This window comes from Aplysia californica, unplaced genomic scaffold, assembly GCF_000002075.1.
Source record: "Aplysia californica isolate F4 #8 unplaced genomic scaffold, AplCal3.0 scaffold00113, whole genome shotgun sequence".
In the NCBI taxonomy this organism is placed as follows: Eukaryota; Metazoa; Mollusca; class Gastropoda; order Aplysiida; family Aplysiidae; genus Aplysia; species Aplysia californica.
In genome coordinates, this window is record NW_004797383.1 from 929,690 (window position 1) to 949,525 (window position 19,836).

At 39.3% G+C, this 19,836-nt stretch overlaps 1 protein-coding gene across 1 annotated transcript in view; it reads right to left on the minus strand.

Annotated features, from left to right (window-relative positions):
• Nucleotides 1-5,933: 5,933 nt before the first annotated feature.
• Nucleotides 5,934-19,836, minus strand: part of LOC101860642 (protein bicaudal C homolog 1-A) — a gene marked incomplete in the record, with an annotated part of 146,266 nt that continues 132,363 nt past the window's right edge. Inside the window, 11 exon segments of the mRNA XM_013081068.2 lie at nt 5,934-8,182; nt 9,537-9,636; nt 10,121-10,266; nt 11,174-11,309; nt 11,964-12,124; nt 12,820-12,980; nt 14,314-14,674; nt 15,690-15,776; nt 17,323-17,460; nt 18,440-18,589; nt 19,512-19,668. Of these exon segments, the coding sequence (XP_012936522.1) occupies nt 7,920-8,182; nt 9,537-9,636; nt 10,121-10,266; nt 11,174-11,309; nt 11,964-12,124; nt 12,820-12,980; nt 14,314-14,674; nt 15,690-15,776; nt 17,323-17,460; nt 18,440-18,589; nt 19,512-19,668 (1,860 nt within the window).

The following is a 19,836-nucleotide window of genomic DNA, read 5'->3' on the forward strand; positions in this document are numbered from 1 at the left end:
ATTTTGTGAATTCTTTAGGAGAAAGAAAGTTAAATTTTCTGGGAAAAAATTATTTTGTTTAAATCAAAAGGGGGGGAAAAAGTAAAGCAAGTTGTCGCTGCATGAGAAAAGAGAAGATCACACTTGTTTGCAGATAGAGCTATAAACAGAAGCAGAGTATGACGCTAAAAACAACTTACAAAGTAAATCGAAAAGCCAACAAAATAATACATGAATACTGTAGCCAGGTTTTGTGATGTAAATCATTATGACGATATCCTTTTGAAAATATCACACTCTTACCCTTACCTAATTCACCTTTGGACGGAAATCGTTTCACTGAAATAAAGTATATATATGTACACAATATTTCATGTACAAAAATAGTTGAACAACAATCATTAATAACATTTCATTTCTTAATGAAAATTTCCAGTGCTTCCCTTGGAAAATAATTAAACAATTCTGTTTTCTTAGTACAATAAAAACAAGACAATGGCAATTAGAATCAGCAGTTGGACCAGACACAATGCTGTTGGTAAAAAAGATCTAAATTGCATGAAATCACAAACCCAAATCAAAAGAGACAAAAACAAATCATAATACTGACAAAAGGCAATCGGTTAAGAAATTCCTCAACCTCTCTCGTTTACCTACAGAAACATAAAGATACCTGTAGCTCACCTAAAAGCTACATCTAGTTTGACGAGTGCTCATTTAATTTGATAAAACTCAACTCAAGGAGAAAAAACCCCCCGATCAAAGGCAGCATGTACAAGAAAAACACCCTGTGATTTGTGATAACAACTTTGAACTAATTGCTTTTTTTTGTCCAGACATATCCGCTTTAGGTAGAGGACAGCAGCACAATGCATATTATTAGTAAATGACTTGACATCTTTTACATGATCCAAAGGAATAAAACTAATAAAAGTTTTTAAAAAATCCACAAACGTTTAAATTTTAAACTCTTCTTCCACACTACAACAACAACAAAAAAAGAAAATTATCTGCTCCTTTGTTTGAGTATGAGAAAACCCCCAAAACTGCTCGGAAACATTTGAGTTCCAGATTAAATAAATTAAAAAAAAAAATTCATTGTTTGACAAATCCACTGGACTGACTCTAGCAGCAACATCCTAGAGTATGTTTCACTGTATTTTGTCTCTACAACACTACAAAAGTGTCTCCATTTTTTTTTTCTTGCACCACACACTGAGTGCCCTTGTTGAGCCTCTGGCGGGGACCAAAGGGTAAACAAAGGACAAGAGAGATGTGTGTCACAACATAACACATCACCAGGACATATAATGTGTCAGCACATGATGCATCATGACATACACATCACCATATGCCACAACACATCGACAGGACACAACACGCCATAACGTTGTAACACATCAGGAAATAAAACATGACATGACACGTCAAAAGCACATAACGTGTCATGGCAAAACACGCCATGAGGACATGACAAAACTGCTAAATGGTACAGGCTTTGGCTGCTTCAGGCTGACAGCTCAATCACCTCCTGAGGGGACCATGCTTGTTTAAGTAAACTTTAAGGTAAGAGTTTGGACAAGAATGTAAGCCTGCAAATGTCTTAGTGTCAGAGGGAGAGAGCACTTTCTTATGCAAAGTTTCAAATACTAAAGACCAGAGTGTGCCAGAGTAAATTTAAGAAAGAAGAGGAACATATTTTTACTTTCACTAAAGATCTTTCTCATAAAAGACAGCAACAAGGGGGAAAGTAAAAGGAAAGGGAAAAATGTGTGTACCAGTATTGCAAAAGTGGGGATTTTTGCACTTTTTTTCTGGGCATAATTTGAGTAGGCCTACAGTGTAAAAAAAAACAAACCCAGCTCTCGTGTTGTTATCTGGTCAAAATTTGTGATGTAATAGTGTAGAAAGCAAGCAAAATCATGAAGTGCATACATGGTAAGCTACTACCATTTTATAACTGATTATTAACTGTTACTCAGTTACTGTTAATATGAAGTACATGGAAAGTCACATGTCCATATCTTAGAAAACTCAATCTCCTCACTGAAACAAACATGAATCTTTAACCTGTTTGAAGCTTCTGAGAGAAAAAAAAAATCTTTCATTTTCTGTTGGTGACAGCTAAGAAACAATATTTGTAAGCCATAAAAAGAAAAAAAGGTTTCAGGCGGTCCCTGAGCATGAATGAGCTGCCAGCCTCTTTCTGACAGCCAGTGTGGACTTTGGTGGGATCATATCGAAGTCAGGTGAAGCCAATCTTATATCCTCACACACCTTGGGGCTTTACTGCACCTTACAGAGATCACGGTCACTTCAGGAGCTCAGGCAAACACAAAAACTGACATTTATCTCCCCAAAATGATCCATTCCCCCCCCCCCCCAGCTGTAACTGCAACTGTTAAATCAGAAATAGAAAAAAACCCCAAAACCTAAGACCACAATGAATGTCCAAAATGACATGTCCTATCTATGAAGATACTGTTTTAAATTCCTCAACATTTTGAAACGACTTTTCCACATTTGGTTGATTTTGCTTTATTTATAGAAACTTGCTCATGGTTCTACATTATTGCTTGAAAGATTGTGTCAAACTGCGAACTGACAAATGATTACAGAAACAGAACCTCCTTTTTCTTTCCCTCTATAATTCATTTTTATAAGTTAATACGACTAAATTCGGATTGAATGTAACCAAAAGTTTACCCCCCCCAAGTTAAAAAAATGGGGAAAAAAGGCCAGTAACTTGTTAGTGTCCATGACTCAGACAGTAAAGCCCCAGGGTTTTGATGGATGTAGTGAATGTGGACCTTGCTTGGGGCAGCACGACAAAAGTCAAAACACTGAGAACTTCTGTTCATGCACGTCACACCATCAGTGTTTGAGCTCAGTCAACAAATATTATATCTACAACAATACAACTGATGTGGTAACAAAGGAATTTCAATTCAATCATAGATCTGATACATTTCACGCACAAAAAAATACAGAATGCATTATATGTAGCCTATCTGTTCAGAGCAGCAAGAATAAATATAATACAAGTAGAGATTACATTAATATAAGCGTTTATGATCATTCACAAATGTTACCCTCAGAACAAAGAATAAAGGCTATATATATGTGTGTGTATATATATATATATACCAACCTTTACTACCATATTACTAAGAACACATTACAAATTTCACATCCAGCAGCATGGAAACCTTCAACGCAGTGCGCCAGTTTGAATGAATAACCTACTGAGACTTACTGCACTATGTTTATGACTCACCACTGAGCACCTCAGTCAACACATGGTTAGATCTGTAGGAAGTGAAAACTCAAGAAAGCCTCTGCTGAGCTTGTTTCTACATCCCCCCTCCTCCCAGTTTAATCTTCAAGCTTTCATGCACAAGAGAAAGCAGTTAATGACTGAAAGTAAACTAGTAAACCTCCCTCTTTTTTCTCATCACACCTCATTTTAGTCGATAGCTCAAATTAAAGTACATACATAATAAAGTAAAGTCACTTACTTTATCACCAGTTAAACTCAATTTCAAACCAGTGTCAAGCTAGGAGTATGAATGAAATGTAATTGAAATTCTTTTTAGAAAATGAGACAGCAAACATGATGATGCCTGTGAATTTTGTCTTCAGTACAACATGCCCTCAGTATGAGAAGAACACAGAAAAGTAGAACGACAAAAATTTTTCTTTTATTACAATAGGCATTCCAAAATCCACATAAATAAAATGCACGTAAAAATGTTACCATCACATTTTTCAAGCCACTTTGCAGACACAGTCTGTTTATAGATACATTTGCCTTTTTATTACATTTATTATAACAAGTATCACACACGCAAAGGTCTCTTATTGCATTAGGAGGTTACTTATAAAAGTTTGACTGAATAAAGTGATATATATTTTACAATCTGGAATCTTCCGAGAGAAGACCCACGGATTTCACAGTAGCAAGCTTGATTAAATCTGATCATCAAAAAGCGCAATGTGAAACGGACGGAAGAGCATGTCTGCCATATATATAAAAAGCATCTAACATTTTCCTATGGTGTGATCACTGACATGTCATTGGCACCAAGAGATATGAGAAGATCATGCTGTAACGATGTGCATCTGTCTTGGTTGACCTCGATGACAGTCATCATCTCAAAACATGTACCATAAGTTATCCCACAAAACAGCATAGGGCATCGGATGCATCACTGTACTCTAATAAACATTTTTTTTTAGTAATTAGAAGGCAAATAGGTAGCATAAATTCAGTACATGTACAACATATGCAAACTAAGAAAAAAATGTGAGACTTCAGATGTCAAACTCAAACAGTCTCTTCAAAGTCTCACATTACCTGTTAAGTTCAAAGTTCACAGAACAGTAGAAAGAAATGACAAGTTGCAATGAGCTGCATCTTTCATGCTAACTTAGCAAGCTCAGATGCTGCAGAGCTGTTGCACATTGGGAGTTGATAGCTTTACTTTCTTCATATAGGTAAGGGTGCAGAGGTCTAAGCGAGGTAAAAAAAATTTGTGCAATTTAGGTTGGGTGCTACAGTATAGGTAGTTTAAGTTCTGCATGTTTAAAACAATGTCCACAATAATAGTCAGCAATAAAATTCTGATGAAATTATCCAGCTGAGAAAATGTTTGTAAATAATACTGCTTTCATGCGAGCACCTTCACTGTAAAAAAGATCTGTTTTTCAGAACAACTGTTTGTCAAAAAAATATCAGCAGGATTATATTTGTCTGAAACAAACAAAATTTTTCACTTCCTCTGTAAACAAAGTGTTCAGGTCAATTCCAACGAGAAATTGTTTGTGCTAAAAATAGTGCAAGACAAATTTCAGGACAATCAAAAGAATTAAAAATTTCTTAAGTGACATGACAGACCATCAAAGAATAGGAAAGTCATGTAGGTTACAGAACAAACTTTCCAGACAGCAGAACAGGAAAAACAAATTAAAAAATTCATTCATTCTAAGACTAGAGAATTTCCATGAATGAAAGATAGGTGTATAATGTAAAAAATCTCCACAATATAGAGCCTGGACATATGGACGGACTGGGTCGAATTAATTTAAATACTGAAAAACTTGCTGGAAAAAAAAAAGAAGAAAAATTGGCAGGATTGAGGACAGGAACATTTTCTCTGATATGTACAGCTACAACAATTTGTGATACCCACGGAACATCTAGCAAGTAAGAATGCTACATATAGTCAAACTGATCAATGTACAATTTGCATAGAACAAAAGTGTTTTTGGCATCAGTAGTGATGGCCACGTAGTGTTGATAATAAAAACGTAGACGGTCAGAGTCACCTACTGAACTAAGATCAAACTGATATGACATGGTGCTCAACAAAAACTACATTATTCACTTGGCTGAGGGTGTTCAACAAAGCTACATTATTCATTTGGACGAGGCGTGTTCAGGCATGTTCAACAAAGCTACATATTCACTTGGCTCGATTACTCCCTTGGCCAATGTCCGTTCACCACAGCTATATTATGTACTTTGTTGATGTGTGTGCCACACAGCTACAATATGCACTTTGTTACAGTGTGCTCGAACAAAGACGTTGCAAAACAAGATGGTTCACTCAGCCAAAAAAGTGTCCGCAGGAGTCTGCTCATTGCTTCAGATGGCGCTGCAGTCTTTGTTTTGAAGCTCTCTTACTTTTCTCTGGAAGAAGGATAGGAATAGCACCTCCTTGAGGGTGCAGATCGACTGCTGTTCATCAGCTGTTTGGGTTAGTTCAATGCGGAGTTTTATTTTTATTTTTATTATAATGACCTCTCGCCTCTCATTCTAAATTAAAATTAAACGAAGAAAAAAGTTGCCTCCACCGGAAGAGGTTTTTTTTTATCAGTGTAAGCATTTTAAAAAAGCATTCTTGAGAAGTTTGAATTCTATTTTATTCAAAAACTTGTTAGTTTCACTTTGATTTTTTTTCACACAAGTAGGGGTAACTGTTCGCAAAGGGTGCGCTTTTTCCAAGAGGACGCCACCACATTTTGAGGACGCTTTTTTAAAATTGGCTCAAAGAGAGGAGTAAACTATCTTGTTATGTACTATCTTTGGCTTGGCACAGCTACAATATGCGCTCAGGTGATGTATGCTCAACAAAGCCACTACACAAACTTTGCTGATGTGTTTTAACAAAACTACATTATGCTTACTATGAATTGAGCCGAAATGAAAAAGAAAGCCATAAAGCGAGTCGCATCTACACGAGAAATCTTGATGCTTTCTAAACACTAAATCTCATCAAATGTATACTTGATATGCTAAAAAAAATGTGAGCAATGATGAAATGAGTAAATTTGTTTAAACCGGTTGGACGGAGTGCTAAAGTCCTTCATATTGGTTTATCTACTATACAACATCAAACTGGATCAATGGATGAAAATCTTGACAGTGGATGACATTTTAAGAAATCAGTGTTATAAAAGGTTGACCAAAGCTTTTATCTCTTTACACTTAATATTTCAAACATCTAATTATAATCTACTAAACAGTGGAACTTTTTTAATACATGTAAACTTAAGCAAATGGATGTCACAGGTTAATTTTCTCTTTAAAAAGTCATGGCACTGGATAAGGTGAGTTCTATCCACATATTACAATTTCTGACGTAAGATCTTTCTTACAGTGCATGATCAACTAAAAAAGAATACTCAATCTGACAGGTAGACCAATCGGTACAACAACAAACTCACCTTCAGCCTTGATGGCTGGTGTTTGAGTATGAATTTGAGGGTCTTTAATTAATAGTATAGGTTGAGAATTTGCTTACAACACAATAATAATGAAGACACCCAAATTTCCTGCATGCTTAAGTTATAGCCTTAGTTTTACAGCACTGTCGAACCAACAATGTCACATAAAAGCAGATATGGAAATATGGAAAATGAAACAGAGCAAGCAAATAAACAAATTAACCCCTTGGACACACTCCTGACATATAGGTACTTCAAAGCAATGCTTATTATCCTCTGGACTGACATACGAGTGCGTCACAGAAGTAATAAAGACACAATAGGAGCGTTCTCAGGAATGAAAACCTGACGCATTGAAAGGATTAATATCACTGATAAAATGGAATACCCAAATTGATATACAGAGAGAAAAGTCTGGATTTCTTTATCGATGGAATTCCCAGAATATGGGGCTTAAAAGCAGTGCTAAACTCGAGGCTGGGATTTCATCCACTGATGAAGAAAACTCTACTTCTAAAACGACATTCCTTGTCATGAAAAAAAAATTAAAACAATAAAAACAAACAAAGCTTTCGGGGTTTGGTGATACATCTCATTAATTAAGAAAACTAGTACAGAACAGGTAGAAACAATCACAATATCTATGTACAGCTTCAAATCCATACATATATGATGAGAAATCACTGAGGGCGGAGTTTTACATGAAATGACAGGACACAAAATGTACCATACAAATCATCACGTTTCACGCAAGCAAGGTCCACAATTCAAAGTTGAGCAAGATTGTTGTCGAGGGCTGGGGGGGGGAAACAAATGGACATCATCCATCGAAAAAAATTTCGTCGATATCATCGTTGTTACTTCCGTCATCATAAGCATTAGGGCCATAGACTGTGGTTAGTGGACGCAGTGTAAAGGTAGGTAGAAGGCATGTGTGTGTGTGAATGCGTGTATGCGTTTGTGTGTGTGAGTTATATATATGTGTGTGCGAGTGTGTGTGAACATGGGCATGTGTGTATGTGATTATGTATATGTGCAAACATTCTGTAAGTGTAAGTGTACATGTGTAGATATTGGGGGCAATATCAAGTGTGAGTATATCTGTGTATGTGAACATATGCATTCACTGTGTGCATTTATACATGCTTTCTGTGTACAGAGACTGCGCACGAGTGTGTAAGTGGGCCAGTGGGCCCACTCAGAGCCCAAGGCTACCAGTGTCCACTCAAACTCCCGAGATCAGGTCCGCCCCGCGCATTCATGAGGGCCGAGGGTGGGTTGGGTGAAGGGAACAGCTCGCTCACACAGCCGCCTCGCGCCAGTCCTGAGCCACCACCACTACTACCACCAGCGTCCCCACGATCTGAGTCTGGGCTGGACAGACCTGACCCCAGACGGGACGCCCCCGTGACAGCCCTGAGATGTGGCCTGGAGTTGGTATTGTGTGGCATCAGGTTACGTCGTTTGTTCAGATCTGGGAGAGAGAGAAAGAGAGAGAGAGAAAGAGAACAAAAATGATTGCCAACTCATTTTGCTATATGTATCAGGCAGCGAGGTTAACATGGAGGTATGTAGGGGGGAGTGTAGTGGTACCAACATTTCCTTATACTCTGATTACACCATAACTCTTTCAGGTGGATTTTTAATGGTTACTCTGATAATAATGTCCTGTAGTCTCATCCCGTCACAGATGGAAGCTAATATTGAAAATACATAGTTTGCTCTGAAGCAGGAAATTAAAGACGATGGCTATAAAAACAAAAACCAGCAAAATGCAATACCACGCTTTTTGGAAACTACTTTATTCCCTTAATCAGAAACTCATTAATAAGACTAACTTAACTTTTTTATGCAGGCTACGAATAAACTTGGAACAGCTATATGGTCTCGTCAAACAGCTAGTTCTGCTTGTAATTACCAAAATACGGCGATGCAAGCTCTGTCTGAATAGTGAATACTTAAATTTTCCAATGAACAGCGGTTTCTTTGTTTTTGACGGGTGTAGAAGCTTGAAAGATATCTCGAAAATGCACGTTCAAGGCCGACAAAGTACTTCTTGAAGTGGAGCTGGAATGAGACTAATTTAACAAAAGTGACTCTGAATCAAGTGCCGTAAATTCCGTTGTGGATGATAATGAACAGGACTTAGACTCGTCTAATAGCAATTCAGATCATGATGAAGGAGTCAGTTCTGGAATTCGAGCAGTACCGACGGGTAGGGGTAGATGAGTAAATCCAAGGGGACGTCGTGGGTGCGGCAATCAGGGTCAATTTGGAGGGTGGAATACACCTCAAAATCTACATGGTGCAATTGATGTAATACCTAACCACATACATTTACAAAAACTGCATTCAATTTCTAGCATAACTGCCAAATATCCTTAAAACCTAAGAGTAAATGTAGAAATACAGTACTTTGAAATATACACACTGAATTCCAACTCATATGGTGTGGCGGCCCCAGGACGGGTAGGCCTACAGAGTCCGGGGGGTACGGCCAGAATAAAAAGATTTAGAGGTTAACATGGAGGTATGTAGGGGGGAGTGTAGTGGTACCAACATTTGCTCAAGAAGGTTTAGAAAACGGACAAAACATGAGAATGATGTGCCAAAAATAGCAGTGGTCTTCATCATACGAAAAAAAAAAAAGCCATTGACATTACACAAATCAGCACTCACAATTTGACTGCAAGTATTGATTTACACCAAGACTGAAAACAAAACAAAATGATAAGAGAACCTATTCCATTTTTTGGGGTCTATATTTCAGTGAAATACCCCTCTTCATGCTGCAAAACTAATAAGACAGCAACCATATGGTACAGTACCTGCAATTGCTAGAAGCATTTTGCGTCTGGCTCCAAATGTTGAGATTCCAAGCTCTTTGAGGTCATGGTCACTCAGGGTGAGAAATGTGGACAAGTCGATCTGGAACAGACAATATTTGCTGAATGGGAGACTCGTTTAAGAAATGATTACATCTTAGAGCGTGGCCAAAGTTTTGTTCAACAGCTTTAGAAAAGGACAAAATACAGGAGTCTGAATTGCAATGTTGGACAGGGCCAAGTGCTCCTAGTTCAAAAGTTAAGATAAAATGGGCTGGATTTTGAGCTATCAGCCTGCTGTACAATAATTACCTTCTTTTATAATGTAAAGGTAACAGGAATTTCCCATTATAATTTAGTTATCATTTTTCTAGATTGTCAATGGTCACGGAAGACACTACTACTCAGCTTACAATAGACTGTCTAGCCATGTGACTCCAAAACGCTGTTGTTAAACCTGTCACATTAACTGTGTTTAGTAGAAAGAGTTTTACGGTGCTCGCAACTGCATAAGGTCATATGAGCCCACAGGTAACTGTTATTGCATCTATCTTCAACTCTGTGAGTAAACGACCAGGGTGCCTCACCTCCTGCTGTTGGAAGAGGTCTGTGTATTTGCCGAGGCCCAGGGCACTGAAGAGCTCGGCCAGGTCCGTCTTGGTGGACCAGAGGCCTTTGCTGCTGGGCAGACTGGCACTGTCCACGTGGTTGCTATGGCTCAAACCGTACTGGACTGAAACGAGAAACACACGACAAGATCAGTCAGCACATCGCTACCCCAGAATAAAAAAATTATATCTGCTCAATGCCTAGTTTTGAGAAATTTGAAGTAAAAAATTTTGAGTTTTACAACATGTCAAACTTTTTAAAATGCAATTCTTTGCACATCTTGATAAGGACTATTCTTACGATTTTGATAGGGACAGATAGAACATTTGGTTTCTGACCTCTTGGTCAGAGTAACTCAAAATGGCCAAAACTGTCAGGTAGAACTTTGTAATTCTAATTCTAAGGTAGCGATATTTCACCAACACAGAGTTTATTTGAACAAAGAGAAGTGCATTGACACAGTGTGAGTCATGTAGAGCAGGGAATCTATTAGACTGTTAGGCAGAAGTAATAAAAGGAAAGAGAAAAGAAGTAGGACCTACCAGCAGCACTTTATAACCACCTGCACTAAGGTAAGAAGCAGATTAGTTCAATAGTAACATTGAAAAGAAAATGGAGCAGACTATATTAGAGTGCCTTCCAACCATCCAGCAAAAGGGTGGAGGGCTTGAGATAATTGTTTGAAAAAAGGAGAAAAAATATACAGACTTTCAGACAGGTCTCATGACACTTATCTTGTCATGTATAAGGAAAGAGAGAGTGGGTTGAAATTTGAATAGAGGTTAACGCTACTTTTAACACTTATTAGGACAACTCTCAGAATGTGATAGACTATGCAATGATAATTGTAACCCCCCACCTTCTTTTTCAGCTTTTGCAAATAAAACATTAATCATATGTTGTAATAAAATCAGAAAGAGAAGACAACACTTAAAGATGCAACAGGCATATATAACACTGCAACAGTGTGGAAATATGACAACAGTTACAACATTCTACATCTCTGAGGGAGAACATGATTGTGGACTCACATTTTTTCCTTGGACTCGGATACTCTCCAGGCGCCTTGTTCAGTGGCCGACCGACCAGTGCTGAGCCTCTTTCTGGGCTCTCATCGTTGTTCCAAAGGTCTTTGTCAATGCTAAGATCTATTTCTGGCCGGTTGGCCTGTCAAACAAGAAGACAATATAAAGTTTAGATTCTATTCTTTGTTAGAAACGACAGCAGAACAGAGGAGAGAAAGAAGAGATTTCTCTTGAAATGTAGCTGGCTGTTTTGAGGAGAAAGACTCCCCAATATGTTACTGCTTTAGTTAAATAGCATAGGTGTTTCAGTTTGTGTTTTGCTGCTCTATAACTGAAAAAACCTTCAGCCTTTAAGTATACGCATGCAACAGGGGAACATAGAAAAGGGGAGAAGAAGGAGCAAATAATTCAGAGAGACAGGGAACCAAATAAAACAGTAAATGGAAGCAACAACAGAACTGCATACTTTTCCTTTGCTAACTAGGTATAAAGAGTAACAAACACTCCAGAAAAGGTAACAAACTCAGTTTTACGGTACAGACAAGTCTACCGTTACTTTTCAAGGACAACATACTCACATTGGGTGTGCAAGCTTTTAACATTGCACAACCCACCTTTAGACAGTAATGCCACTGTGTTCCAAGTCAGAACAGCAGTAGCCACATTTCACCAAATATAACAGTAATAATAGGATAATAAAACTAACACTCAAAAGAATTAGAAGAAGAAAACCACTCGAGAACAACATCCAAACACCCACATCTTTAGGAAAAAGTGCACATGACAAATTGTTCACCTCATAACCCGAGTTGAAAGCCGCGTCTGTGCAGCGAGCGCTGATGCCCATCTGACCCAGCTTGTCTCTGATGGCAGACTCTGGCATTGACTTGGAGAAGCCCATGCCAGCCCAGATGTCTGTCGGGATGCGAGACTCTCCCTCCGGTTTTTTCTGCATGGCTGTTGTAGAACATGAGAGGTACAATTTTGAGTTCAAGAACTGATTCAATTTAATTTTATTTAGATTTCAAAATTATTGGTGCGTACATCATGATAATCAGCACAAATAAATTTCCATGCGGGTGAGAATAACATAAGAAACTGTTAAGCAATAAGAATTGAGGTTCTTTGGAAAAAAGTAATCTGAAATTTTCTGGCAGTATATACATGGTGCCCAAATAAATTTTGTCCTTACCCACGACATTAGCAGAATTGGTACCAAGCTGACCACAGAACGCTGAAGTAATGGCCAAACCTATAACTTAAGCAAAAGCTAGAGTCACTTTTAGAGTTTCCAATAGCACTACAGATATATACCCATGCACCTTGGTCCAATCTGCAACGAATGTCGAAATCCGATTTCCTAAAAATTCTTGTTCGTTTCAAAGACATATTAAACCCATCACAACCTCAGATTTACAAAACTCTTTCTGCTTAATACTATACCTGGTCCGCAAAATGTTTGAGTTTCACAATAAGTCAAGCTTTTTACAATGCAATTCTTTAAATATCTTGATAACGACTTCGAATATTCTTATGATTTTGATAGTGCAGATTTGCTTTCCGAAGTCATGGTCTTAGTTATTCAAAATGGCCAAAAATGTCAGACAAAACTTTGAAAGCCTGAGGTAGTGCCATATCAGGCCACAGCTTACCTTTCATGGCCAGGAGTTTCTTCTGCTCATAATCAAAAGTGAACTGCAGTGGAGAGTTGAACAAGGAAGTGGCCGAGTTCTTGCGCTCAATGCCTGGTGCCAGCTTGTCTGAGGGCTCTGTCTCTACTGGGCCAGATGGATCAACTTGCTCATCGCCGTTCCTACAGGTGGGAGAGGCAGACAAAAAGTTAGAATTGTCATTTGTGAGGCATCTTGGTGAAATCAGGCACTTGTCCAAGTAACAAAATCAGAGGAAAAGACATTTTTCCACCAGTTAGGCAATTTCTATCAATTTTTTCTTTTTTTTTGATCAAAGCCTTTTATGTCCATACAAAAACATCCATCCATATAAATATTCTGAAAAAATGTTGATTAAAGGCACAAAATATATAATTTTTCAGTTTTCAAGGACTCTTTATCTATTGGAGTTACCAAACTTTGGCAGCCATTTTCTTGCTAATTTCACCACTGAAACCAGGCGACCTCACACCCTTTAATTTCAAATATCTTGACTTCTATCCAAGAAAGATGCGTATTGCTTTCACTGAAAACGAAACAAATGAATAAGTTTTCAGATGATACCAATAACTCCACATGCCCAAAAATTGACGATTGCCTGATTCCACTGCGTCGTAACACATTTATTTTAGAAATTTTAACTGTCTGATATAACCTTTTGAGCCCTAGCCACCGTAAAACCGGTGGCGTGTAAAACTGCCCATATACCCAGTTACCGGTACACTGGTGAGCAAGACTTTATCCCCAAACTGACCAACCTGAGACAAAACGCCTACGGAAATCAGAGTTTACTACACGAAACATAAATGATTATTTTGAAGATCTTTCTGAATTAGATACTAGTAAAGATGGAGACTACCCTGAGCGGGATATGGAATGTGCTGCTGACGATGATATGAAATAAGGCATGAATCGTTCAGGAGTTCAGGCTGCCTCAGTAGTTCAGGGCTCAAAGGGTTTAAGGTACTCGACAGAAACAACAGAAGATTGAGATAACAATCAAGGTACTGGACCTATAAGTGGCACCCTCTAATCACCTACAGTAGGATGAGACACAATGAGATAAATATTCAATGTATATTGCACATGCTTAAGACTTGGGAAATTGAAAGTTGAAAAAGGGCAATTCTGCCAAAGACGGTCACCAGATCATAATTCAAGTCTAATCACAAAAGGAACTTAAAGAAGAATTATAAAAAAAAACAAGTCTACACAAATTAGCAGTGCTAAAATGATTTTTATAAACCAATTACAAATATAAGAATGCAGGTTAAATCTTTACCAACTATAACATATAATCATTAAAAAGAAGAATTTAAACTCTAAATCTATCAGAGTAATATGAAAATAAAAATTTACCCCCCCCCCTCCCCCCGGCCTTTCCCCCAATACCTCCCCCCCCCCCCCCCCCCCAAAAAGAAACCAAGACCAACATTGAAAATTGGACCGACTGAGCGTCTGTGTCCATCCACTTACATCATATGTCTGGGATGGTGGGCCAATCCGTTGAAAAGCGGGGCAGGGGAGGGCGGGCACTGAGTCATGGAGCTAAGCTGCGTCAGGGAGGCCGTTTTACTCAACCCGAGCAGGTCAAGTGGGTGTTGGTGATGGTGGTGGTGGTGCACATGTTGGGGGTGGCAGTGGTGGTGGTGCTGCTGCAGGTGTGGTGGTAGTGGCTGCTGCTGTGCAGACTTGTGAAGCTGCTGCTGTTGCTGTTGTTGTTGCTGTTGTTGCAGTGCGTGCTGGTGCTGTATGACCCCGGCCAGGAGAGTGGAGGTGGTGCTCTGAGACAATGCCTCACCCAGGGTGCCTGTCTTTTGAAGGTTGGCCAGGTCAGCTGTGAGGCAGCAGGCATTGAAAAAGGAAAAGGTTAAGTTAACTCTTTTGGTACAAAATCTGAAAGGCACACATATGTCACTAAATTGGTCATTAATCAAAACGAGGTAATTGGTTACTCAATCAAAACAAGGTTATTTTGATAGTTCTTCATCTAATGAAAGAACTTCCGTTAAAAGAGACCTGTTTTGCCGAAAAGTAATTTGATGTTGAGGTCGTCATAAAGGAATGCACTCGAGCCACTGCCAGCAGCTCACCAGCACAGCAGTTCTGTTGGTTATTCAAGAAACATAGAGCCTTGACATAGCTCTGTTGTCGGTGAATACGATCCCAGGTAAGAAAAGTGATTCAAACTCGAGTTGTCCCAGCAAATGTCAATTGTTTCACTAACTATACTTGCTACACATCACCCATTGCATAGATGAAACGCACCTTCCACAACATCACAAGCAAATGAGAATAGATATTATTTCACACACACACACACACACACACACACACACACACACACACACAAATAGATAGAGAGAGAGAGATAGATAGATAGATAGAGAGACAGATCGTCAGATAGAGAGAGAGACAGAGAGATAGATAGATAGATAGAGAGAGACAGACAGACAGACAGACAGACAGAGAGACACAGAGGCAGAGATTGAAACAGAAAGACAAAACAGAGACAGAGACAGAGACACAGAGAGGGGAAGAAAGGGAGGGAGAGAGAGAGACATGGAAAGAGTGAGAGAGAGAGAGGAGAAACTGAGAGAGCCAGAAAGAGAGAAAAAGAGAGAGAGACAGAAAGACAAGAGAGAAAAAGAGAGAGAGACAGAAAGACAAGAGAGAAAAAGAGAGAGAGAGAGAGAGAGAGAGAGAGAGAGAGAGAGAGAGAGAGAGAGAGAGAGAGAGAGATAAAGAGAGAAAAAGAGAAGAGACAGAAAGACAGAAAAAGAGAGAGACATAAAGAGAGAAAAAGAGAGAGACATAAAGAGAGAAAAAGAGAGAGAGAGCTGGAGAGCTACCTGCAGTGTTGCAGAGTCCAACAGGTGTGGGGCTGTTGGATGGACTGTGAGGGGGGCTGGTGGAGTCACTGTTGTTACTACTGTGACCTGCACAGACAAACAATCAAACAGTGCGATAACAGTGTGAATATCTATATTTCTCGAAACAACATGCCTGGACGAAAAAGTTCCCAGTCTCCTGAGTAGAGACCAGCAAGAGTTGAAACTAATGATACAAGTACAAGATCACCTTCTGAGCAAGCCTCAAGTCAGAGAAAATAAAAGGAAAGAGAAAAAGAAAATTTATTCTTGTGGGCCATGTGTTCTTTGTAGTTTGTTTTGTTGTTTTGGTAAGTGTTTTACGGCGCTCGCAACTGCATTAAGGTCATATGAGCGCGCGGGACACACTAAACTTTTTCAGTTGGTAGGAAATTGTGAATTTTGCCCGGGTGGCGGCCGAAGCCTACTCTTATCGATTTTAGACCACTAAGGGATCTTTAACGTGCACAACTTGCACACAGGACCTCCGAGATTTTTCGCCCTTGTCCGAGAAGGCTAGGTGTAGATCTTTCCTACCAGAAGATCAGGGGTGTGGCTGAAAGACAGCAGTAAGAAGAAGCCAATGAGTAACAGTAGAAAGGCTGCAGAAAGAATCAGGAGCCCAGAGGAGGGGACAAAGGAGGTGAAGGGGTGGGGGGCAGAAAGAAGAGACGAAAGCAGACGACAGAACATTGCTAGACAGTAGGAAAGGAGGTGAAAGGAGACAAATTTAGAGAAGAAAATTTTTTGGTCGCTACCCGGATTCGAACCCGGGACCTTTGAATGAGAGGCGAACACCTTAACCTCTAGGCCACGAGAGCCCCTATGTGTTCTTTATATATATGGTAAGGAACAAACTGGGAAAGTACTCTTTCCAAAGGAAAAGGATATAACGTAAATACACTCTTACTGACACACATACATATACAGTCCAAACTGTCAAAAACGCCCACCAACTGTTAAGGAGAAAAGTGGCTGTCTTAGACGGGTGGCTGTCTTACTCAGAGTCATTATAATGTAAAAAAACCCACACAAGTATAGAAATGGGAAGTGGCTGTTTGTACAGGTGATTGTTTTGTAAAGGTGGCTGGCTGTCACGCAGTATCGACAATACTTTAGGCCTACATAAGTCAGCATGATAATATGTGCACATACACATCTACAATCTTATACAATCAAACATGCACTTTGCGTCAGTCTCTCTATCAAGCCACAAAGACAGTAGAAGTTAAACCATCACCATTGTAACACCTCAGAAAAAGTTTTGCACCAAGCTTTTGTTTGAAGACCTCTAGATTGTCAGGTGACCCGAGTCCCTCTTAAATGGCGTTTCACATTGACTGTAATTTTGAGCATCAAAAGAAATTGTTACTTCCTCCCAGCCTGACTCAACCGAATGGCAGAAAAATGCAATGTTTGACCCATTCATTATAAGAGATATGTACACAACCTGTATTATGGAAACTTTATTTAACAAATGAGTGTTTTATGTGATGTGCTGAGGGCCAATGGCCTTAAACACTGAATAAACTTACATACTTACATTGCCTGACAAGAAAAGCATAAAAAACAACGATGGAAAAGCTACAGAAAGCATGCACAAACCAACGCCTACCTGGTTCGTGTGGTGTGGGCACCCGTATGAAAGCGCTGCTGCTGAAGTCATGGTGGAAGCCGTTAGAGCTGGGGCTCAGGACGTCCAGAGAGGGCACTGAGCTGGCTGGGGTCACCACCATCAGGGGGCTGTACACAGCTGTGGGTGGACCAACACACAAACACGTTGAGTGGCTGACACACGCACAAACATACTGTATTTTAATTCTTCACTCCAAATCAATTGCTTAGTGCGAGACTGTCAGGCTGTTTTGAAGCACTAAGATCCAATCCGGCTTATGCACTGCTGGCTGAACAATACCATTTTCAATGATAAAAGTGTTATTTTGATCGACAACAAGTCATACAACGTAGTCCTATGCTCCTTCAGTTTCTGTCCACTAGTTAATGTCTACTTATACTTCATCTTACGTTGACTTCAAAAGGTGGAATCTTTTCCATTACTGCAAATAAGCATGAAAATGACAACCTCTTACCATGCACAGATCAGGGAACAAACAGCAACAAAAAAGGAAAAGAGAAACCACCTACAAAGAGAAAAACTTCACTCTCAATGATATTCATGACAATAACCACCAAGGGTTCCGAGTTTGAGTCCAGTGCACTGACCTGTGCTGGGATTCGGAGCCAGCTAGTGGCTAAGAGAACTACACTTCAGGGCAGGTCTCACAACAATTATCTTGTCATATATATCATCATCATCCAGTGCCAGATCTGTGACAGACATCGGCGATCATGATTTTCCATTCATTCCTTTGCTCGGATGCTCTCAGAAAAGCTACGTTTCCCTGATTTTTTCCTGTTACCCATTTGTTTAGGTTCCCTAAGTATGTTGTTCTGGGCCTACCCCTGCCTCGCTTACCCTCAATTTTGCCAGTGAGAGCTAGATGTTCAAGACCCTTATGTCTATTCAGGTGTCCCAAAAACTGCACTTGTCGTTTCCTGATTGTTTTTAACATTGAGCGTCCCATGTGGGCTTCATCAAGCACTACCTCATTTGATTTCTTTTCCTTCCACAATACTCTTAGCAGTCTCCTAAGAAACCACATTTCATATATATATATAGAAAGAGTCATTGGTTAGATTTTGAAAAGGTTATGGCTACTTTTAACACTGACCTGTGCTGGGATTCTGAGCAAGCCAGTGGCTAGGACTGACAGGACTGGCAGGGCAAGGGGAGCCACTTATTCCCGCGCTGCCCCCCGAGGGCTGACCGTTGACCACAAAGTTGGCCGCGTTCATGTTGAGCATGTTGGGACTCAGGAAGCCTGCAGTTACAGAAAAGAAAAAAGAAAACTGAGTTGAGTTAGGAGATGAGAAAAACACCAATTTATTCCTTCTTAATAAAAAATTTAGTCTGTAAGAATATGTGCATTTCTTTTCAAACTTCTTATCACAATAATATATTCCATTGTACAAACACTTCACAATTTAGAGAAATTTTGGCAAAACTCAACCTGCACAGTGTAGTCTGGGATGGATGGTATTTGCTCAATTAGCAAACTCTTGGAAAAAGCCCCAAAAAGATCCGTGGGCACTTCTCTATACCTATGATCTATCCAACATAAAGTTCTCTGTACTTTTGCATTATAAAATGGATCATTTATCTCTGTCTATTATTAGGAGATATATTCCTAGTAAGGTATAGCAAGTGTCTCGTGTTACTAATGGTCAGCAAAGTGTAAAAATAATATTTTTAATCATGATGGACCTGATTTCAAGAAATGCTTTTGAAAAAATAATCTGTTCTGCTCAGAAAATCTCTCCTTGAGCATAGATACGAGATATACAGTCAAACCTTTCTAACAATCACCTGTCCAAGATAATCACCAGTACAAGCTACTATTCCCTCCCCACTCCCCATCCCCACTTTGCGTCTTACCTATATTATAATGAAACTGTAAAAGAGGACCACCTGTTTAAGATGACCACTTTTCTCCCCGACAATGGGTGGTCACCTTGGATAGGTTCAACTGTAGTATCTTTTGATCATCATTTCAACAACCTGCTCTTTGGTTAAGTAGCTAATACTCAAAGGAACAGACTTATTTCCATAAGGAGAAAACATCTAATTTAGTATCTCTGTCTTCTTGCATTCTCAGCTGATGCTGGTGTTAGTCCCACTGATGTTAAGTCAAATAGAAAAGTTTTAAAAAGCCATGCACAAATGCAAGACTTAGCTCCACTTACCGAGACCAGCCAGAGAGAGACCAAAATGTGGTGTATCCCCTTTCAATATGTTGCTGTGTAATGCTGAAATTTTAGCATCTGTCTTCAGGCCCAGCAGGATTTCTCGAGTCAGATACATGTTGGCAGCATTTCTCTCAATACTCTTCACAATCACAGACTGCAATAGACATACAGATGAACATACATTTTAAACATAAGAATATGTTTCACTGAAATACACAAACACAAAGATACATCAACACACTCACAAATTCCATTGAGACACATGCATACACATGCACCTTTCACTAAAACATACACACACACACACACACACACACACACA